Consider the following 24,098-nt stretch of genomic DNA (forward strand, 5'->3'; position numbering starts at 1 on the left):
TCTTTTATTATGGAAAATCGTTTGTGAAAATATTTATAAAGATTGATAATAACTAATATTAAGGATAAGACAACCTCTAAATTTAAATTTGCTTTTATTGTCGTTAATAACAATGTAATTAAATGCAGACTTGCCTACAGATCGCTTAAAACCAGTCGTAGATAAATAAAAAATGTCAGTAATAAAACAAAATTACATCAACGGAGACAAATACAAACAATCGTACAATTTTATTATTTTTTTAGTGGTAGACAAATATTTAGAAGTCAGTATAACATGTATTCCATAAAGTTTAGCTAGGAATTTGCAAAATCGTTTTGGAATAACACATAGATATAATGGAATTATTTTTAGATGTGACTGTTCCGGTTTTGCCAATTTTATTTATTTCACATTTATGTTAAGAGTTTTACACAACTGAAATTTTCATTAATCTTTTAATTTGTATATTAATGTCTTACAATTAAAGAATTTTAATAAACTTCTATTTATTTGTTATATTCAAAATACCAGAACATATATGTTAAAATATTCCGTTTCTAAAACATACTGGTTGGAAAATGAATGTTCCTTTTTGGTTTCTTTTTATGTATTTCGTCATAGGAATAAAATGTCATGATAGAAGCACCCATTCGTTAGACATCATTTTTGAAATATTTGTATTATCTTTATTTCAGTACTGGACAATATTTATCTATCTTGCTACTTTATCATTAACCATGTCTTCTAATAAGGAACGTTGAAATCATTATCTTAAAAACTGACGTTGGATATGAGCTTACACGAAATTTTTTGCTTAAACTGTCTTTAAGAGTAATTTCAATATTTTTCATTACTGACTAGAGATAAACGGCTTAATATTTCTTGCAGGGGCGTATTTGTAATAAAGGGTCTGCTCGTGTCACTTCGCGTCATGAAGAGTTCAATTGGCTTTCTAGATCATATGACTTGACACCGCTGGTTTTCTTTCTGAGATCTTATGTGAAAGAAAAGGTGTACGCTAATGCTTCAGAAACGATTGAATCGCTCAACCACAATGTCCGAACTGTGATTGGTTTAACAGCCTCGCAATTATGCAAAAGATTTCCTAAAAAGACTTAGAAATTGCATCAGGACAGAGGAGCTCATTTGGAAGATATTGTCTTGCTATCTTTAACAGCGTGGTTTATACTTTTGGTTGGACTAAAAATATCACTCTTAAAACTAAAAATAACGCTTTCTTAAACCTCTTAATGGAAGTCCCTTAAATATGTTAAACAGGAAAAGATATATAAGATGCTGCCATTGAGTTGAAATTACTTTTTAAATTACACTTCAATCATAATTTATTTTAATTATTCGCTTTTCCATCCCGATATCCATTTTATTAATAATTAAATGTACACCTGGATGGATTTTGTACACTAGTTTATTTCTGTTAAATTGCAGAATATTGTGTCTCAAAAATCAACCCATAGAAACAGAAACTCTTCGGATTTTGTTTCTGCATAAAATTCTTAATTTTCGCCTTCTTGCATAATGAAATCCCTACCAAATTAAAAATTTAAATAAGTATTCAACACCTATACATAACTTAAGTAGAAAGAAGATATCAGGCACATACAAATATTACGCTGCTGTAGGATTTGTATTTTTAAATAGAAAGAAGTAAGCAATCAGCCTTGAACTTAGCAGATATAAAATATTTCCCAAAATTAAATAATCGCATTGTGGTGTGGTATATGTGAAGCCTAACATCTCGGAATACACGACAGTGTTTGATTAGACTATTTTTTAAGATGGGTGTTTTTAAAGTAAGTCATTACGCTTTACCATTTCATTTTCGAGTTAAAAACATACGTAAAATGAAAAGTTACATTATATACTGTATTCAGTGTATGTTCTAAATTAATTTAAAACTTTTTATATTTATTTATATTTTTACATAAACTTAAAGAACACGCATGGTTTAACAATTTTAAAATTATTTAAGAAATATGTGTATAGGGTGGTCCTAACTTTATGCAGGAAACTTCGAGGGTAGATAGATCTCTTTAAAATAATGTGTTTGCCTTATAAACATAGGTCGAGAACGGCCTCGTTTTAGATATACACGGTGTTGAGGTTTTTAAAAAAATTGATTTTTTTTTTTATATCGCACACTACCTCACAAGTGGTGTAGAAAGGAGTGTAAATAATTTTGTTGATGTGCTTTCAAATTGCACGTACTTTTAGACATAAGCAAATATTCTTGTAATATTATCGTTAGAAGTGTCTGCCACAAGGGGATTGTATTGGTATGAATAACTTGAGAACGGTGAATCTTGGGGAAAAAGTCACCTTTTTTTACGTTTTTTGTGCATTAAAATATAAATCAGTTACCATGACATGTAGAAAATGCAGTGGCGTAGATTTTTTTGTAAAAAAGGGGTGACCCCTGTCCAGTTGTACACCACTGGTTGAACCTTTAAAGCTTATATTTCGGGGAATATAAGGCCTACTATCATACATTATATGTACCAAATTTTATTGAGATCGGTTAATAGATTCCGGAGATATCAATTTTTTTTACAAATCTCCCTGTATCTCTAAAACGGTGCCGTTCCAGACGTATGTTTATAAGGCAAACACATATTATTTTAAAGAGATCTATCTGCCCTCGAAGTTTTCTGCATAAAGTTCGGACCACCCTGTATTACTCTGGAAATTAGCTATTCAAAGAAAATATAAACTGGTAGTTTAAATATTAATTTGACTAATTATGTGTTTAGTTTTAATAGAATTATATATTATTTTACTTATCTATTTGTTAGTATCCTTGTATTTAATAAACTTTTATCAGAATTAATATGCTAAAATTAAATGTTTCGATTTTTAATTTTTTGTATTATTCGTAAATTGTAGTAAAAAGTATATTATATGTACACATGTAGTATATTAATAACAATAATTTTTATTTAATTTATATCCTCAATCTTATGTTTTTTATATAGTCCTCAGATTTAGATATCGTTTTATCTTTTTTAATTCACAATAATAGAAAACGTATTTTGTAGGAGAGATTTTAATTCTTCTTGTACCTTCTTTACAGACCTGTATGGTTTTATGTTTACTTCTAATAAGCTGTACCGCAAGACCTGAAGTATACACTGAGAACCATCATTTTGCTAAAAGGGAAGCTCAAGGTATGTTATCATAATAAAAGGGTCTCATCTGGAGACTTTGTACGGTAATAATTTAAAGATTAAGTCGCTTTTTTAACTATTTTAATATCCTTAGTTTATTGAACTTTAAGGATAATTCGCTTATCCATATATATCCATAATCAAATAGGTATTTGGCTTATTCCAGAATGACCTTACAAATACAAATTAAAGTCAAATAACAGGGCACATTTTGAAAAATAAAAGTTTTTGAAATTTGTAATTTGTATCATTACAATAAAAAATATAAAACAATTAAAATAAGCTAACATTTCTAGTTACACAAATTGGTGGAAAAAGTAGATGAAGCTGCCAATCTCAGATTTGTTACTTTTCTTTTTCAAAGAAGTGTGTCAAAGTTACAAAAAATTGAAATTTAATTGTATGTAACATTGATTTTCATTATTTATTTGTTTATTCCAGTTTTTCCTTCTGCAGTTATATTAGTAAATTAAGAAAACGTTTAAACAAAATGTACTAATTTTTTTAAGAATGCCAACTGCTAATCATAGCTTAAACGAAAAAATCTCACACAGGGCTAAAAGTGTTGTAACGTCCCGTAAACCAAGGTCCACATTAAAATTTTGTAAGGTTGAATAAACACTTGTTCTGGCAGAACACCTGGCATCAAATGGTAGGCGCTAAAGATATTAGGAAAATCAACGACTATTGCAATCTCCTTTCTTTTCTCTCTGTTCGGGCTTTAACAACAATTACACAAAAAGTGTGCCACTGTGAGATAAAATTCAATGGAACATCTTAAAAATAATAATAGAGTTATTAATAAAATTATTAAATAGCTGATAAACTGAGAAAATAAATAAATAACAAATGCTTTTTTAGCTGGTTTCGGAAGTGGCTTTGGTTTTGGTATTGGAGGAGGATTGGGTGGTGATGAAGGAGAAGGTCGTGGCATAGGACTTGGAAAAGGAGGTAAGTTCTGTTATACAAAATTCAAAGAGATGAACTTTTGTTTAAAATGGTGATGGGAAGTTAAGTGTATGAACTGTCGTATTACTACAATACTTACGCTATAATTCAGAATATATTGAATACCTTCCATATTTATATCGCTATATTTTCTAATTTACTAAAGGGATAAAATTGAGATTAGAATAGAATAGAAGTTTAATGACATAAGTACATTTTCAGTCACAAAGTCTGGTACTTATAAAGGTACTGGTACACATATATGAATTAAAATCGTCAATAGATAAAAAAACAACATTAACAAACTTTTGAAAGATTTTACAAGACATCTGTTTGATTTTATTGTATTTAAAATGACTGACAAAGTTGTTATAAAGTCCAATTTGTTATTATTTTTTATAATGTTAATCCGGGAAAATGGAATAACATCAGCATGCCTGGTATAGTGTTGGTGTACGTTGCAATGTTTGACCAAATTTCAGACATTTTTATGAATAAGAAGTAAGGATTCATATATAAAAAGGCATGGAAGTGGTAAAATCCTATTTTTTTTTTAAATAAATCGCCACTGGCAGTAGTTCTACATACACCAGCAATTAGACAAACCGCAGAATGAAAGTTTTTTGGGTACTACTAGAATTACCCCAAAGTGCAATGACATGTCAAATAACTATGAACTAATGAGTAATATACCATTATCATTACACTTATCAACTGAAGGTCGCAGTTGTCTTAACAGGAATATTTGTGTTAATTAGTTCTGGACATAAATATGTGCTGTCCAGTTTAGACTAGAATCTAGAGTAACACCCAAATACTTTACATCCGATTTGGTTAATGTAGAAATAATTGTTTACATGTCACATGTTTTTAGTAATTTGAAATTCCTACACTTCCAAAACTACATACTACCTTTATGAACCTGTCCTCAGTTCCTAAGTGAACGTATTTTAGAATATTTATTATTATCTTATTTCATATTTATTTCCACAGAATTTTTAGCATTATATTTTGCAAGTAATTTAATGAAAGTGAAGTTAATCATAAATAAAACAGATACGTAAATTATGTTTCCAAAGTATTCAAGTACTGAGGTTAACATCCAAATGACTTTAGTATACATATCTTAACTATTAAAGATAGTATAAAGATGCACATTAATGACATTTTTTTCTAGGGGGCTTTGGAAGAGGCTTAGGTTTGGGTTTAGGGCTCGGAGGAGGTTCTGGAAAGGGAGGTGAGTTATAATAAAGCTTTAGATTTCACTTAGAAGTATTTATAAGGTTGTTCATAATCTCCTTCTATTTCAATTTACTGCTTTGTTGGGATATTTGACTGGAATAAAATAAGTACAACTTTCCGCGGAATCAGTATATGCATCCGCAAAACCGATTTTTTTTAAAACGGCAGTGTATTTTCTGCACAAAATGATATGGAACAAAATAAAAAATACAGAGTATTCCTGCAGTACGTTTCGATAATGGAAAGGAATATTTGTCAGTTAATTAAGGATAAGAAAAGAAGTTGTTAAATTTTAGAAAAAAAAGGAAAAAAATTAATTGAGGAATCGCCCATTTTATTATAGCGTCATACCATAAATATATTATAATACTACAAATAATTATCTTTTTGTGTTTTATTTATTATAATTTAGTTTTGTTTGTTCTGTGTAGTTTATTTAATAAATAATGTTAGGCGCCAATTTATAGTATTATAAATATTTATTTAACATGTGAAATGTATTTAAAATATTTAGATTTTGAATTTTCCTATAGTATTCTTAAAAAATATCACAATAAATTATGTTCTATACTTACCAAGCTAGCTCTTTTTATATGTCACTTAATTTGATTTTGAATCTTTAAATGTAAATTAATTCATTATATATTTTTTTAAAAATTATTCTCAAATTATAATTTAATTATATTCATAAAAATTTAATAATTTTAATGACAACTAGACTACTACTGCACTTTCTGCAAATTATATAATAAAATTTTTATAGAGCATGTTGATATCTCAGTAGTCGGTTCTAAAGCTTTTTGAAATTAATTATGAAGAAAATGTTTAATATTTAATTAATTTTATTTCTTTGCATTTGTTAAAAAATAAACTAAATAGTATCGTTTTAATTGACTTTGAAATTCGTATATTATAATAACAGGTTATAAATTTATAAAAACCTTCCTAATTCCTGAGCTAAATTATTGCTAATGACTTATTCTATAAACTTATAGTTTCTTGTTATCTATACTACACTTTTGTTGTCCTTTTGTCTATGTTTTCCTCACTAGTAATGTCCTTCCTGTAATCTCTCTCCTGTCTCTTTTCACTCGAACTCTCCTCTATTTTGTCTTGTTCTCCTTCTGTGTCCTACTCCACTCCATTGACTGCCACTGTCTGAATCACCTCCCTAGCTCGTACTGCTCCTTTCCTTTTCTAAATGGTTACGACAATTCAAAATGATGTTTTACTAACCTGACAGTATTATGATTATATGGAGTTCTCTGTCAATTTAGACTTCACCCTAATGTCCTTTCTGCCAAATATCTTCTTTCCTATTTCCTGACTTTCACTGTTCTCTTCTTTCTTTATTGTTTTTTAAATATCCCACAATAACTTTGTGCTTGATTACTTTTCGTTAATACTCTTCTCCTCCTCAACACTTGTCTTTTTCTTGGTAGTTCATATGATTTTCTTTTGATCTTCTGTATTTTATTGCACTTCTTCTTATTTTAAACTTCTTTTAATTGCTATGATTTGTATACCTTCTAATTCCTCTTTTTACTTCTTGATTCTCCTCCTATTTATTTCTGTCTCCTTGAACACCACCTTTTTTTATCATTTTCTTTCTCACCGCTCTCTTATATCTAATTACAATGTTTATTAATATATCGTTTTCAATCTCAACCAATCAGATTAATTTATAATTTATACATTTTTAGTTTACCATTTTTAATACCATTTTATTATTATTTAACTACATTACATTATTTTGTGGACACTTTTTATTCCTTTATACTGAGAATTCAATATAATTTTCGTATCATTATACACTGTCACTTTTCATCCCGCTGTCACCCAAATTATCCTTACTATTTTGTCACCATATATCCATATGCCATTACTTGTTGTATTTTAACTTGATTAAAAACTCTTAAATAATTTCGATGTTTCAACAAACTTAAATTTGTTGTTTTTTAAATTTGACTGTAAGCGCATGTTATATAGATATTTCGTGCACAATTTTTAGTATCACATTTTCCAAATTCAGGAAACTACAATAGTTATCCTAAAGAAGAAAATATTTACTTTGTTTATTATTTGGCTTAAAAATGTTGAAATAGTCGTAGGGAACCTTGATACCATTGATACCATGATACCTTGATATCATTCGAAACCGACTTATTTGAAATTAACTAAACTCGGCATTATATTTCTAGCACCTTGTATGCAATTAAGCCACTTTGAATGTATGGATGGGAAGCTTAGGGGTCTAGCTATCCCCCCCTATAAATATTGTTGCTTTATCTTTCGTACTATAAAATACACATGGTTTGAGGCTAATCACTGTTTCTCTCCATTTTTTTGAAAAAACGGTTAATTTTACGAATAGGGAAACTTCATAAAAGTCCACCTAAAATAAATGATAATTTTGAAAGTAGAAATTAAAGTAAATAGTAGACTATTTAGTTATAAAGTATTTTTTTCAGGTGGTGAAGGCACGGGTGGAGGATTTGGTGTTGGAATAGGCTCAGGTGGTGGTGGAGGAGAGGGAAGAGGATTCGGAGGTAATAAATAATATATTAAAAAGCTAATTCTAAAATAATTATAATTTACTAAATTCCATATCGACTGTCGAACTCGGTATCACTGTTTCAAAGGTCGCCATAAGAAAGACTGGAATTAAAAATATTGTAATATACAACTTGTAATAGCGGTTTTGCAACTAACGATCACTGCTGATTATTATTATTCTCGCAATAAGTAAACAAAGACAAAAGTATGACTTTTTGCAAATGACTCTTTTCGAAAATAGAACATAAAATACAGACGAAAATCAATCCAGTTTAATATTTTGTACGCAGACTAGGTGTAGAAATTAAAGCGAAATAATTAGCTTTCATCTATGGTCTAGTGCTCCTAGCATCATTGCAAAGGTTTTTGCACATGAACCATTTTGATTGGAATTAATTTACCTAAGTCTCTAAAATAACACTCCCTTCAGTCTAATACTTTTTAATGTATAAAACCACCGTACCAAGTTTAGAGAATGTGTCTCCAATAAAGCTGTTATTGAATAGTTTATCAAAACTTATGTTTCTTCTTTGAAGGATGATAGTCCTTAGAAAGAAAATTGATAGCTTGTCTCGAAATTCATGATACATCTTGTACGTAAGTAGCTACGGTTATAGTGTATAGTGTAACATAACAAATATCGATCTTAATAAATTATTTTTCCTATTTGTTCACAATAATTAAAACTATATGTGAAAGAACCTATTCGAAGTAATCCAACTTACATCGATAATAATTAACGTCGAGTATTACAGGTATACTTTGATTAATAGCCAGTTGCTTTAGTTTCAAATAATTCAAAATTCATGATATAGATATGATATGACATACAGGGTGTGCCATTTAACACTCCCGCTGCCAATATCTTTGAAATGAAATTTATTTTAGTTTCGGAAACTGGGGTTGTTAGGACTTTCAAATAGCTTCAAATTGCAGTTAGAATTGTTAGTTCAAATCTTTTTGTGTAGATGGCGTGGCGATACTAAAAAAGTTTTTGATTCCTGCAACGTGGAAATGGTCCATCTGAAAGATCGTTAAATTTTGAGTAATATAAAGTTTTTACCAATATTTACTTGTTACACATTATATACTAACTAACAAACATAAAATTATAAAAAATAAATGACCCACTACAGAAAAACACATTGTACAATGATAAATTTTATAAGGGGCAGAGACGAACTGTATTTTATCAATTTATCAACTACGGCGGTTTTAGATCGTGACAATTTATTAAGAGCTTGTATGTTGAAGCACGTAATTTTGAACATTTATTATAATCTTTGTTTAAACTTATTTCAGTAACTACATCTACATCTCCGTTATTATTTTAAATACTTTCTGTTACTTTTTCTGTAGTTGATCATTTGTATTTTTATAATTTATTGTCTGTTAGTTAGTAAGTGGTGTGAAAAAAAACCATTACAACAATATTTTAAAAGAATATTTTGTCTCAGTGTGCTTTAAATAAAATAATGGATTTTCCTGTTACATCGTACATTGCATATTGAAGTCTACATGTTTTCAAAACAAGTAAATATTGGTTAAAACTTTATATTACAAAAATTTCTCAAAATTTAACGATTTTTCAGATGGGCCACATTTCCATGTTGGAGGAATCAAAAATTTTTTTAGTATCACCACGCCATCTATACAGAAATATTTGAAGTAATAATTCTAACTGCAGTTTGAAGCTTTTCGAGGGACCTAACAACCCCAGTTTCCGGAACTAAAACAGATTTTTTCATTTTGGAGATATTGGCAGCGGGAGTGTTAAATGGCACACCCTGTATATATTTTTTTGTCAGAATCAGAATTACAATCCATACAATATTTGTTATAAAGATAGAATTCCAAGAAAAGAATAAGCCAATAAAGTTCTATTATCGTAATTTCTATAACAATTTACCACAGAAGGTGAGGGACTTGAAATTTTCATCGTTATTTTTAGTATATTAAAATATACTTAAGGTAATAATACATATATAAAGTAAATTTTTTGGATTAAAATGTGTAAAATTCTCCATATAGTGGCTAAAAATACTCCTATAGCAGATACAACACGGTTTTTTAATTGTATTTTATTTTCGTTTGGACAAATTGTCTTGAAATAATTATATTCGTTATAACACGATACTCTTCGACTGGAAATTAAATTCCTTTCTTTTTCGCCTACATTGATTTATTTTGATAAAAAATTACACTGGAAACGCACAAGACGATACGCTTACGAAGAAACACGTCTTCGTAACTGCAAAACACAGTATGTACTGCAAACTGCTACGGTGAAAGCCACGCTGCCAATGTCTTTCTACCTCGGGTGTCGAATGCGGCAAGAAAGTGAAGCAGGGGTCTCCTTGCAATTCTATCTCAACAAATATCGTACGGACTGTATTAATATTAATTAAATATTTATAAATATAAATATTAAATATTTTCTAAAACGAAATAGTTTATATTAGGTGGCGTTGGAGGAGATTTTGTTGGTGGTACAGGATTTGGACAAGGCGTAGGATTTGGGCAAGGAGGTAAGTCATTACTACTCATAGTCCATTGAAAAGTTACATTTAGGGTTGCAAAAGTCAGAGCACGCAATTTTATTTTTTGGATGTCAAGAAGGGGTTAGTGTAAAGTTAAATCCATCTTTGTGGGGTAGCAACCCTTGTGCATCGGCCGCCATCTTGTAAAAAGGGCTGCGAATGGTTTTTATACTACTACTTACTATATCGGGCAAACCATTTGTCGCGCAGAAAATTTGTAAATATATTTTTTGTTGCAAATTCTCTACGTAACTCTTAGTCGTAGAACCAAAAATAACAAAGTTAATAACGAACATAGATACAAATTTGGGAACGAATTTATTTTGGTCGTTATAACTTTTTTTCTGGTCATTTTACAAAAAAATTACATCAGAGCATTTCTATAGAGGGGTTTTCAAGAAATAATTTCCATTACAAATTTTTTTCAAATTTTATTTTTTTATTAGAGTTTTACAGCAATGCGAAACTTACACTATTCTCTAGTACTAGTAAGTATACATTAATACGAATGATTAGGCATAGGAGGTGTCCTTCAAAGTTTTCTTCCAGTTGTGCTATCACGTTCGTACGTGACGTATTTAATTGTGAAAAGTATTTTGAGTTTTGTGGACATTATTTTGAATTTTTTAGGCAAGAGGTGGGTTTCAGTGTCGACCAAGCAGAATCAGATGCAGATACCCTTATCGTTCGCTCCGCTCTTGCTGTATCCCATTCGTTCGATTCAGTCACTATTGTCGCCGAAGATATCGACATTCTTGTCTTGCTCACGGCATTTGTAAGAACACATTCAAATGTATTTAATTAAACCGTCAAAAGGACGTAGAGCCGAACAATTATATTGACCGTCAAGAGACACGTCCTGAGTTAGCTAGTGGAACAGAGTTATTCCTCAATGAGAGAGTCGACCCTACTTTGCTCACTGCCGTTGGCGAACATTTTTTCATCTCTTTATATGGCGACAATAAAGATGATGATTTTCTTGACAGTCTTAGATATAAACGATTTGCCAAGTCAGTGACAAATAATACATTTAATTTGTCTTCACTTCCTCCAACACAAGACACAGCCCGCTTGCACATATTTTATTTTTCCGAGTCTATCATCAGGTCCACTTGTGGCTCGGGAATTACATCGACCCTCAAGACTGGGTCTGGAAAAAGTATGGACAAATATTGATGCCTGTTCAAAGTTCAAAACCTCTAGCACCCCTTGAGCTTCTAAAGTTGATATTCTGCCGATCCAAAGGAAACTGTGGAGCAATGTGTGGATGTCGGAAGGCATGCCCAAATGTTCTGCAGTGTGCCTGAATTGTTCTGGGAAGACATGCAGCAACATAATGAAGATATCAAAATTGATCGAGGAGAATGATTTTGAAGATGAACTGCCAACAATGACGCCACTTCATTCTCCATCCTTCCTCAACAATTCAATATCGGAAGCTCAACCAGATTCTGAGTCGCAGCCTGGCCCATCAAAGAGACTGAGGACACAGGAAATATATTTCGATATTTTTAATTACACTAATTATTCTGTCAGCTAGAAAATGTCCGTGGATTCTGCTTACTAGGGATACGACGTAAAAAAAAACGCGCCACCAGACTCTACCTCGTAGGTGGTGGGGAAAAGAGTCAATAACTAATTAACAACATTGCAATGTCAATCATTAAAATGTTTCTTATAAATATAATGGAAAGATGAGAGAAAACTATGCCTAATCAATCATATTAATGTATACTTACTAGTACTGGAGCATAGTGTAAGTTTAGCATCACTGTAAAACCCTAATAAATAAATCAAATTTGAAAAAAGTTTGTAATGGAAATTATTCCTTGAAAACCCCTCTATCAAAATGCTCTGATGTAATTTTTTTGTAAAATGACCAGAAAAAAAGTTATAACGACCAAAAGAAAATTCGTCTCCAAATTTTTATCTGTTTTTGTTAATAACTTTGTTATTGTTGGTTCTACGACTAAAAGTTACGGTACTACATTTGTAGAGAATTTAATTTGCAACAAAAAATGTATTTACAAATTTTCTATGCGGCGAATAGTTTGCCCGATATAGTAAGTAGTAGTATAAAAACTATTCGCAGCCATTTTTACAAGATGGCGGCCGATGCACAAGGGTTGCGACCCCACAAACATTTGATAACATGATTTAACTTTACACTAACCCCCTTATTGACATCTAAAAAATAAAATTGCGTGCTCCGACTTTTGCACGCTAAACCTAAAAAAATGTAACATTTCAATGGACTATCATACTATTTGGATTAGTGATTTTTTTGACAAAAACAAACACTATATCAACATAAATCTGTTAAAACAAAGGTACACAACCCGCTTTATGCGAGGTACACACATCAATACTATCCTTATTACAAGAAATTAATTAATAAAAAATATATTCAGATGGTGAAGGACTTGGTATTGGATTAGGTTTAGGTGCTGGCGGCGGTAGAGGAGGAGGAAAAGGATTTGGAGGTAATATGTTTGAATTAAAAAAAAAACATTCTAAATAATTATATAATAAGTTATAATTATATAATAAGTTATTTCCAAAATTTTACAAAAATATTTGAATCTCTTAAAGATAATTTATTTTAGGTGGAGCTGGTGGTGGTTTTGGTAGTGGAGAAGGATTCGGTGAAGGCGCAGGATTTGGACAAGGAGCAGGCATTGGACAAGGAAGTAAGTTACTGAAGCTCATTTTTTATATGAACCTATTGTTGGTATAAATAACTGTTTAATTATTTATTGAGGATTCTTTATTGATGAGTTTTTTCAGTTGGAGGAGGTTCAGGTAGTGGAGAAGGATTTGGTGAAGGATTAGGACAAGGAAGTAAGTTAGTGCTTGAAACTTAAATATTTTCAAATATTGAATAAGCAGAGTTACATAGACCTTAATAAACATTTGAATAAAGAGAGATATAAAACCCTAATAAAAAATTATTTCAGGTGGTATTGGAGGAGGATTTGGAGGAGGTATAGGAATCGGCGGAGGAGGTATGATTTCTTGATTTCTGATCAGATATTTAAGGCTCATTTACAAAGCATGTCGGTGTCTTTTTTATTAACAGTAACGTATTTCAGGTGGAAAAGGATTTGGAGAAGGAGCAGGATTAGGGCAAGGAGGTAAGATACTGAAGCTCTTTTTTTGTGAACTTATGTATTAAATTATTGTTGGTATAAATAACTGATTAATTATTTACTAAGGATTCTTTATCGATGACTTTTTTCAGTTGGAGGAGGTTCAGGTGGTGGAGAAGGATTTGGTGACGGGGCAGGATTCGGACAAGGAAGTAAGTTGGTGCTAGAAAGTACGAAATATTTTCAAAAATTGAATAAGCAGTTATATAGACCTTTATAAACATTTGAATAAAGAGAGATATAAAACCCTAATAAAAAATTATTTCAGGTGGTATTGGAGGAGGATTAGGAGGAGGTATAGGAATCGGTGGTGGAGGTATGATTTCTTGATTTCTGATCAGATATTTAAGGCTCATTTACAAAGCATGTCGGTGTCTTTTTTATTAACAATGACGTATTTCAGGTGGAAAAGGATTTGGAGAAGGAGCAGGATTAGGACAAGGAGGTAAGATACTGAAGCTCTTTTTTGTGAACTTATGTTAAATTATTATTGGCATAAATAACTGATTAATTATTTACTAAGGATTCTTTATCGATGACTTTTTTCAGTTGGAGGAGGTTCAGGTGATGGAGAAGGATTTGGTGACGGGACAGGATTAGGACAAGGAAGTAAGTTGGTGCTAGAAACTACGAAATATTTTCAAAAATTGAATAAGCAGAGTTATATCGACGTTTATAAATCTTTAAGTAAACAGAGATAGAAATCCCTAATAAAAAATTATTTCAGGCGGTATTGGTGGAGGATTGGGAGGAGGTGTAGGGATTGGCGAAGGAGGTATGATTTCTTGGTTTCTGAACGGATATTTAAGGCTCATTTACAAAATATGTTGGTGTGCTTCATAAGAAGTTAATAATAACAATAACATATTTCAGGTGGAAAAGGATTTGGAGATGGAGGAGGATTAGGACAAGGAGGTAAGATACTGAAGCTCATTTTTTATGTGAACTTATATATTAACTTATTGTTGGTATAAATAACTGATTAATTATTTACTAAGGATTCTTTACCAATGACTTTTTTCAGTTGGAGGAGGTTCAGATGGTGGAGAAGGATTTGGTGAAGGAACAGGATTAGGACAAGGAAGTAAGTTCGTGCTGGAAACTGCGAAATATTTTCAAAAATTGAATAAGTAGAGTTACATCGACGTTTATAAGTCTTTAAATAAACATAGATAGAAATCCCTAATAAAAAATTATTTCAGGTGGTATTGGAGGAGGATTAGGAGGAGGTGTAGGTATTGACGGAGGAGGTATGATTTCTTGATTTCTGGATAGATATTAAAGACTCATTTATAAAACATGTTGGTGACCTTCCTATTAAAAATAACATATTTCAGGTGGCAAAGGATTTGGAGAAGGAGCAGGATTAGAACAAGGAGGTAAGATGCTGAAGTTCATTTTTTATGTGAACTTATGTATTAACTTATTGTTGCTATAAACAACTGATTAATCATTTACTATGGATTCTTTATCGATGACTTTTTTCAGTTGGAAGAGGTTCAGGTGGTGGAGAAGGATTTGGTGAAGGGGCAGGATTAGGACAAGGAAGTAAGTTAGTGCTGGAAACTACGAAATATTTTCAAAAATTGAATAAGCAGAGTTATATTGACGTTTATAAACCTTTAAATAGAGAGATAGAAACCCTAATAAAAAAATTATTTCAGGTGTTATTGGAGGAGGATTGGGAGGAGGTGTAGGAATTGGCGGAGGAGGTATGATTTCTTGATTTCTAAGCGGATATTTAAGGCTTATTTACAAAACATGTTGGTGTCCTTCTTATTAACAATATGTAACATATTTCAGGTGGAAAAGGATTTGGAGAAGGAGCAGGATTAGGACAAGGAGGTAAGATACTGAAGCTCATTTATTATGTAAACTTATATATTAACATATTATTGGTATAAATAACTGATTAATTATTTACTAAGGATTCTTTATCGATTACTTTTTTCAGTTGGAGGAGGTTCAGGTGGTGGAGAAGGATTTGGTGAAGGAGCAGGATTAGGACAAGGAAGTAAGTTAGTGTTGGAAATTACGAAATTGAATGAGCAGAATTATATAGCCATTTATAAACCTTTAAATAAAAAGAGATATAAAAAACTAATAAAAAATTATTTCAGGTGGTACTGGAGGAGGATTGGGAGGAGGTGTAGGAATTAGCGGGGGAGGTAAGACTTTTTGATTGAAATATATATTTAATTCACAATGACATAATAATTCTTGTGTTTCTTATTAACAATATTGTATTTTAGGTGGAAAAGGATTTGGTGAAGGCGCAGGAGTAGGGCAAGGCGGTAAGAAACTGAAGCTTATAATTTATTTAATATAAACTGAAAAATTCGTTCATTATTAATATTAACTTATTTGATTTTCAATTATTCTTTATGAATGATATTTTTAGGTAGAGGAGGCTTAGGTGGTGGAGAAGGATTTGGTGAAGGAGCAGGATTAGGACAAGGAAGTAAGTTACTGGAACTATGAAATATTTCCCAAAATCATATCTGAGGATTTCAAGCTTTAATAAAGAAAGGTAGAGAATCCTAATAAAAGATTATTTCAGGTGGCGTTGGAGGAGGATTGGGAGGAGGTGTTGGTATTGGCGGGGGAGGTAAGATTTCTTGATCTCACAACAGATACTTCAAAATTAAATATGCAATAGTAGTACTTAAAACACTTAAATAAAGAGAGGTGGAAGATATCAATAAAAATAATTTCAGGTGGCATTGGAGGAGGATTGGGAAGTGGCGTTGGAATTGGAGGGGGAGGTAAGATTTCTTTATTCGCAATTGATATTTAGGTAGTAACACAATAATTGGTGTCCTTTTTAATAACAATAACCTATTTTAGACGGGAAAGGATTTGGTGAAAGTGCAGGATTAGAGCAAGGAGGTAAGAAACTAAAACTCATAACTTGTATAGTGTACTCTTGAAAATTAACCTATTATTAGTCTAGAAAGTTCTTTACTGATCATATTTTTAGATGGAGGTGGTGCAGGTAGTGGAGAAGGATTTGGTGAGGGAGCAGGATTAGGACAAGGAAGTAAGTCATTAGAAACGGCAAAGTTTTTTCAATGATTACATAAGCAGTAGATATAAGGGTTTCGAATAGAAAGAGCCTAATAAAAAATCATTTTAGGTGGCATTGGAGGAGGATTGGGAGGTGGCGTAGGAACTGGCGCGGGAGGTAAGATTTCTTGATTTTTGAATATATACTTAAGCATCAATGACAAAATAATCCTGGGGTTTTATTAGTAATAACAATCAGAATCAGAATCCTGGAAATATGTGAATAAAGTAAAACGTAATTCAGTCAATAATAAATAGTGATATAGAGAGTTCAAGTAAATGCAAATGAAGAAGTAGTTAGCACTTAGAAATTCTTTATAAAATATTTTTTAGGGGGTAGTGGAGGAGGCTCGGGAAGTGGTAAAGGAGTAGCAGGCAAGTTATTGACAAATATTTTAAACACCAAATTATTCATATATTAAAACTAATTCTGAATAAGAATTAGGAAATTTATATATACGGGATATTTTAGGTGGAGAAGGAGGGGGTTCAGGAATTGGAGGAGGATTTGGCGAAGGTAGTGGATTTGGAGAAGGAAGTGAGTTACATCAGTTTCTGCTAGTGTTTTTTGCAGATAATAGCTTAATAATTTATAATTACAATTTTAGATGGAGTTGGAGGAGGATTAGATGTCGGAACAGGAATTGGTGAAGGCATTGGAGGTAAGCCTTTGAGAGATTTCTTTGTTTTTTTCGTTTAAATATGCTGCTATCTCAGTTATAGTCCTTAGAGTTGTTATATAGAGATACCCTATTGTAGGTGGACAAGGAGGTGGTTCAGGTAGTGGGGGAGGATTTGGAAAAGGAGGTGAATAATGGACAATTGTTCATAACCTAGAAAATAAGAATCAGCTTCAATTTATTACTATTTTAGGTGGCATTGGTGAAGGATTGGGTGGTGGTTCAGGCAGCGGATTTGGACAAGGAGGTAAGAGTTTTCTATCAACAAATAGTTTACGCCTAATTATAAACTTAAAATGCCGGTAACAATAATTATAAATGAGTTGGTTCTATAAGTAAAAGACTTATGTTGGAATAACCTCTTCATTTAGGTGGATTTGGAGGAGGTTCCGGAGGTGGTCAAGGAGCAGGATTTGGACAAGGAGGTAAGTTTTCGATAAAATCACACTCGAAGGATTATATTGTAAAAGAAAAAATGCACTGTATGTATTTACTTGATCAAATTAAATATCTGTTTATTTAAAACAATGGCAAACTCTCCTATTTACACAATAAATACATAGAAAAACACAAAAGTTCCGCTTATATTCTCCATGAAAATGAGACTGGTATTATTTCGAATCGTTGATATATAAAATAGTACTTTATGATGTTTTTACTATGCCTAGCCGAAACAAATTTCAGCTTTTAACTTGTTATAGTCTGTAGGAGATAAAAGAGCCTGATATAATTTATTTGTGGAATTATTTTAGTTTTTGCTGTGACAAAATGTAAAAATTTTAGTTATCCAAAAATAATCTTACAAAAACAATTAACCGATTCTTTTGGCGCAATAAATAATTTATTTTTGAATATCTTCACAAGTGGTAATATATTTATATAAACGATTAATTAATTTTATCATTAACAATTTAGTTGGTTCTGGAGGAGTATCCGGTATAGGTTTAGGCTCTGGATTTGGAATAGGCGCTGGTGCCGCTAAAGGTGGTGGCTTCGGATTGGGCTCCGGATTAGGCCTAGGAATTGGAGGAGGGAAAGGAGGAGGTTTGGACTTGGGCAATGGATTGGGTCTAGGAATAGGAGCAGGAAGTAAATTTCTTTTACTATAAAATATTGTACAAGTGTTTGTCTACTTTTTCAGAGATTTTTTAGTTAAACAAAACTATTTTCATAAAAATAATCCTTGACAAGGGTCTATTCCATTAATTTTAAAACTTTTTCGCAGGTGGCAAAATACCTAAAAAATAAATTAGTACAGTCATTGAAGCTGAAAATCAGCTGTAACCTCCTAATTCTTTGAAACTGCTTGGATTTTCAAGAAAATTTAGAATAAGGTTCATCTTAGACTCAAGTTCAAAAGTGACATAAGCCCGATTGAAACTTTTTGTTTTTTAGGGGTAAAAACTACCCTTAAGTGAAAAAAATTGAAAAAATTAAGTTTTAAGCATTTTATGATAATAATCTTGTTCAAGCACTCTATTTTACTTTTGCAATTTTCAACTCCTATAAACTACCCTTTTACCAATATTATTGTAAAATATTTTTATTATAATCGATTTTTAAATATAATCAATAAAAAAAATTGCTACGGGCACTTGAATCCCAACATTTTGTTCCAAAAATGAGAAGCATAGTTTGCTCCAAAAAAATGTCATTGGTTTTTTTGCCATAACTTGGTTAATTTTGAAGCCATAGTATCCTACAAAAAAGCATTTTAAAGATAATTTCAAGAGCTGTAAGATCGCTTGCATATAAAACCTTTTAAGTCCTTCGTTTTTTAAAGGAAAAGGATCGAAGGGCTTGACACAGGTCGTTTTTTCACTAAAATGGATACCTACTTCTAGCGGCGATATCCCCTTTATTTTTTACGCTATGGGAATAAAAAAGCAAAATATTTGTTGAAAAAAAGCTACATTTTTGTTGTCTATCATTTTTACGTATCTTTCATAGTTTCAGAGTTACTATATAAATAAGGCAATTTTTTTGAATAATGAAAAATACGTTTTCAACTTTTACCGTAGATTATTAAAAAAATACGCATTCTAAACCGGTCTAACTTCAGGATCGTATGAAAAACACTAAAACAAAACTAATTGCATAGGGTCTACGATTAATTTTATTTCTGAAAAATATGAGCAACCCATCTGTTTTTGACGATAACTCCTTCAATTTTGCTCTAATTAACTTTTATAAGTGCTCATTTTAAAGGTATTTTTGAGTACAACAAAAAACTCCTGGATCGTTATACACGTAAAATTAATCCTTTTTCCGTTATTTGACGTTGAATACATTCGAGTATTCCTCCCAAAACAAGTCCCCTTCCACTAACCATATTTCGCTTTGTATAGGACATAAAAAACTTTTTAAAAAACGATTTTCTTTGTTTATTTATAAGCTACATTTTTGTTCATTACACTTTTTTAATAAAATGCGTAGTTTTTGAGTTATTCGCGAAAAATACTTTGAAAAAGTGTTTTTTTATCACTCAAAATTCCAAGTTTTCAATCGTGAATAACTAAAAAACTACTGATTTCTCGAAAAAATTCTTCGAATGTTTTTTGCTCAAAATTTTATTCCCTATTGATTCCCAGTGTTATTTTGAAAAAAAATCAACCCCCCCCCCCCCCCGAGAAGGGGTGCCAACCCCCAACAGGGTAGAAGCGTCAATCGGCGCTATGTCACTAATGTTCATTGACCTTTTCTCTATCTGCCAAATTTCAAGTCGTTCGGTTCAGTTTCAAAGAATTCGGAGGTGAAAAGCTTCAATGACTGTACTAAATAGAAAAAAAAAATGAAAACTATGCCACAAATAAATAACTTCAGATAATATCGTACTGCGGTATTTGACAATATATTGATCATTACTTTTTTTATAGGTGGATTTGGAGGAGGGTCGGGCGGAGGATCTGGGTTTGGATCAGGCTTAGGTATTGGTGTTGGAGAAGGAAGAGGTTTTGGAGGAGGAAAAGGAGGTATTAACGTTGTTTAGAAATATTTATTAAAAGGAGTCATATGGAACTTGCTGATATGGAAAAACATTTTTCTAAAAGAATAATCTATAGAACATCTAAAATATTGCAGAGATTTCAATGATAGGGAAACGAATATCAGATTACTAAGTATCTGCTAATTTCTGTAGAGCGTAACATTACTACTTTCTATAATTTTTTTCCTTATGTTCCTCCTAATGAAAATATCGGACCCCAAATGAGGCATACAATTTTACGTTTTGGGTTCTAATTTTTAAACCACCTTAAAACCACCAGAAATGGTCCGGCCCTCGCAACCTACCCCATTATTTTAAGATTTTGAAAGAAAAGTATTTATTTCGATCATTGGAACCATTTTAGAGATAAATCGGTTTATGGGCAATAACAACTAGAGTTTAATTTCTTACAAGTTATTTCATGCATTTATTTTTTTAACTGTACCAAAAGTATTTGAAATAACTTAACAGACACAAATTAAGGATTAAAAATAAAATGTTGAAAATAAGTAACATGCACGATTGTGTATCATTTCATTTAAGTCTTTAGTACCTCAATACTTATCAAAGGCTTTTGGTGATCAATAGATAGAATGAGGCAGGCCTGTTTTATGGGCACCTAGGTCACCCGACTTAAATCCATTAAACTTTTTTCTGCGGGGTCATCCGAAATGTCATTTCATGTGCACTGGGAAAATATTCGCATATTCACATGTACCTCTTGTCATTTTGCATTATAATGTATTTTTTTTTAACTTTAACATACGTTTCTCTAAAGCTATGGCCAATGATTCCAAGATTTTTGGACTTTCGCAAAGTTAAATGGACTAAATACATTTTTAAAGAAAAAAACTTAAACTTGACTTAAAGTTAAAATATACCCAAAACGTAAATCTCTAGGTACGTCTAGGGCGCAATATCCAGTTAGGAAAAAACCTATAGGAAGTTCAAATCTATTGTTATTCTCTCTAAACGCTTTGAAGACATTAGTGGTTACTTACCATACACCTGCATGTCATTAAAATCAAGATTGTAATACTAAAAGTAACTTCAGTGGTTATACACATACTTAACACTGATTATTGTTATTTTAGTTGGAATTGGTGGAGGAGGAGGATCTGGAATAGGAGGAGGCTTTGGAATCGGAATAGGCGGAGGTGGATTTGGCATCAAGGCTTAAATGGTTGATAGAAATCCAAATAAGATTATCATGTAAATAAACCGTAATAATAAATTATTGTTATCTAACATCGTTTCTTATGTCAGTCAGCGAGCCAAAGTATTGATGCTACTGGAAACACGAATAATGTTGAATTGTGTCTAATTGTACTATTTCCGAAGTCAGTTGAACATGTAAAAAACGCCTGGCAGTAAAATTTGATAAGTTTCATAGACGTCCCTAAAAAAGTTTTCTGTTGAAGGTAAAAAATTATAATAATTTGTATATAATGTGTAGAAAATTTCTATTATGTGTTCATTTGACCAAAAACATTTTAATTATTTATATCCTCAAACAATTTTATTATAATGATGGTAAATTTCGTTTTGTTTCGTTTCAAAAGGTCTCCAAAGTGCCATGCTGTAATAATATTAGTAAACAAAATATCTCCCTTATTTCTCCCTTTGGCAATTGTAATATGAGTGCCTATAATAAATTAAAATTGCCTGAATTACACCAAATTCCGCATTGCTGCACTGCACTGCTAAGCCATTTATTGACAACTGAATTTATGGCTAGAGCGCCTAGTGCGGCTGTGTTTGTGCCGCGTTTGCCCGCGCTCTCATTTTCAAATATTTCAGTGCTGAGTTGCTGCGACTGCGACCGAACCTGGTACATACTATCATCCTCTTGGTTCTTCAATTGATATCGGAAAGACTAGACCATACTTAAAAGTAATGCTAATGCACAATTCAGATCCTGCATTACCTGGAATTTAGAAATACTTAACTCACTTATGAAACGACAGCTATGCACCGGAATGTCGTGGATCAGCGCACAATGCAAATACAAATGCCAACCAAAGGGCTCAATTTCCAGCTTCGGAGTTTCTTCTACAGAAGAGAATAATATGGCTCTCGAAAGACCAATAAATGTATACCGATGATATCGCAAGCGATCCAGAAATTATTATGCAACTACTACGGAATTTTGCAAACCGAGCTAAACATTATGAACTGCAAAGTTCATTAGCGCTTTGAATGTTTCCCATAATACATTTTTTTAACCGAAACAAATGAATATACTATTGAATGGGAAGCATTAAAAGTATCATTAAGAACGGTCCGGTATGTACGCAATCTATTGATTCGCAAACCCATCGAAAAAATAACCATGTGAAAGATCTCTGACATACAAGGAATTTTCGTAGAAAATGATGCAAAAAACATAAAATCCAGTGACATAAGAAACAAAACTCGTTTAAATGAACCATTTAAAATCAATTCGATCGCACTCTATGGATTAAATTGCAGATTCTTATCTTTAGTTGGGTGTTGGATCGATAAATAATAACGACGGTTCTACTCTGATTCCAATCGATGAAACAAATATAGGCATAGTGCGAGTTTCAAGGTAGTTCTAATTAAGAACGACTCCCTGGTGAAGTTTTAATTAAATAAACGGTTATAAAACCAACAAATGAATTGCCCGTTTAATAACGATAATTGTGTCTTATGTTAGTTCATGGAAGATCTCCATTTCGACTTGCTATAATTACAGGCTACACCTGAGAGTGTACGTGACACGATCGCTAATCACCATATAATTTAATTACGCCTTTTTGTGAAAACAGGCACGAATTGATATACAGGGTGTTTCAGAAAGACCTCCCGTAAATTAAGGACTGATAGTACGACAACAAATAAGAATTTTTTGTCTTATGAACTATATGTCTATCTCCTCTTGTTTCCGAGATACAGAGCGACAAAATAAAAAATTTTTAATAGAATTTTTACGAAAATTTCCAAATGGTGCGAAATATTTTTATGAAATTTGGTATTCCGGGGTTTTTAAGGACGCCAAATACGCTGGTCTAATTATTTTTTGTATATTTTATAGAAGGCGCCAGTTATGCTACATTCGTATTACATTTTGTTCTAATTTTTTTGAGGTTAGGTTTTTTCGGGCTCCAATTTCTAATGTACAATTTTATTTTCTAAAAATAATGTACTCTTGTTAGAACTTCCTAATGTGGACGGTTTTCAAGAAAAAAGGCTTCTAATAACTCTAATTAACTTTATATCAATTTTAGTGACTGTAGTTAGTCATTACTAACTACAGTCACTAAAATTTTGATATAAAGTTAATTAGAGTTTAAAATTTGACTGAGAATGTATGCGTTGTTTATGAGACATCCATCAATAAGTTTTGACATGTCTACTTTGAGAAAAGTCACTTATTTTCTTCACCGTAATATTGTATGAGTTCAATTAAAAGCCTTTTTTCTCGAAAAGCGTCCACATTAGGAAGTCTAACAAGAGTACATTATTTTTAGAAAATAATATTGTACATTAGAAATTGGAGCCCGAATGGTAAAAAACGTAACCTTAAAAAAATTACAACCTAAAATGTAATAGGATTGTAGCATCCTAAAAATCCCGGAATACCAAATTTCATAAAAATATTTCGTACCGTTAGGAAATTTCCTAAAAATTGCAGTTAAAAAATTTAATTTTGTCGCTCTGTATCTCGAAAACAAGAGGAGATAGACATATAGTTCATAACAAAAAAAAATATTTTTTGTCGTACTATCACCCCCTGAATTTAC

The 24,098-nt window shown here is 31.6% G+C and overlaps 1 protein-coding gene across 1 annotated transcript; it reads left to right on the forward strand.

The window, feature by feature from the left end:
- Positions 1–1,712: 1,712 nt before the first annotated feature.
- LOC108911924 (glycine-rich cell wall structural protein 1.8-like) lies at positions 1,713–21,579 on the forward strand. Its single transcript, XM_018717000.1, has 39 exons — positions 1,713–1,793; positions 3,071–3,164; positions 4,026–4,115; positions 5,290–5,349; positions 7,826–7,903; positions 10,373–10,438; positions 12,862–12,933; positions 13,057–13,140; positions 13,238–13,291; positions 13,408–13,455; positions 13,543–13,584; positions 13,692–13,751; positions 14,003–14,044; positions 14,149–14,208; positions 14,473–14,514; positions 14,624–14,683; positions 14,802–14,849; positions 14,937–14,978; positions 15,088–15,147; positions 15,264–15,311; positions 15,403–15,444; positions 15,554–15,613; positions 15,720–15,767; positions 15,852–15,893; positions 16,001–16,060; positions 16,160–16,207; positions 16,317–16,364; positions 16,447–16,488; positions 16,580–16,639; positions 16,736–16,783; positions 16,999–17,040; positions 17,138–17,203; positions 17,274–17,327; positions 17,425–17,472; positions 17,539–17,592; positions 17,717–17,770; positions 18,261–18,434; positions 20,222–20,317; positions 21,426–21,579. The coding sequence occupies exons 1-39, from the start codon at positions 1,779–1,781 to the stop codon at positions 21,509–21,511; spliced, it is 2,337 nt and encodes a 778-aa protein (XP_018572516.1). The 5' UTR covers positions 1,713–1,778; the 3' UTR covers positions 21,512–21,579.
- The last annotated feature ends 2,519 nt before the right edge of the window (positions 21,580–24,098 follow it).

This window comes from Anoplophora glabripennis, unplaced genomic scaffold (genome assembly GCF_000390285.2).
Source record: "Anoplophora glabripennis isolate ALB-LARVAE unplaced genomic scaffold, Agla_2.0 scaffold580, whole genome shotgun sequence".
Taxonomy (NCBI): Eukaryota; Metazoa; Arthropoda; class Insecta; order Coleoptera; family Cerambycidae; genus Anoplophora; species Anoplophora glabripennis.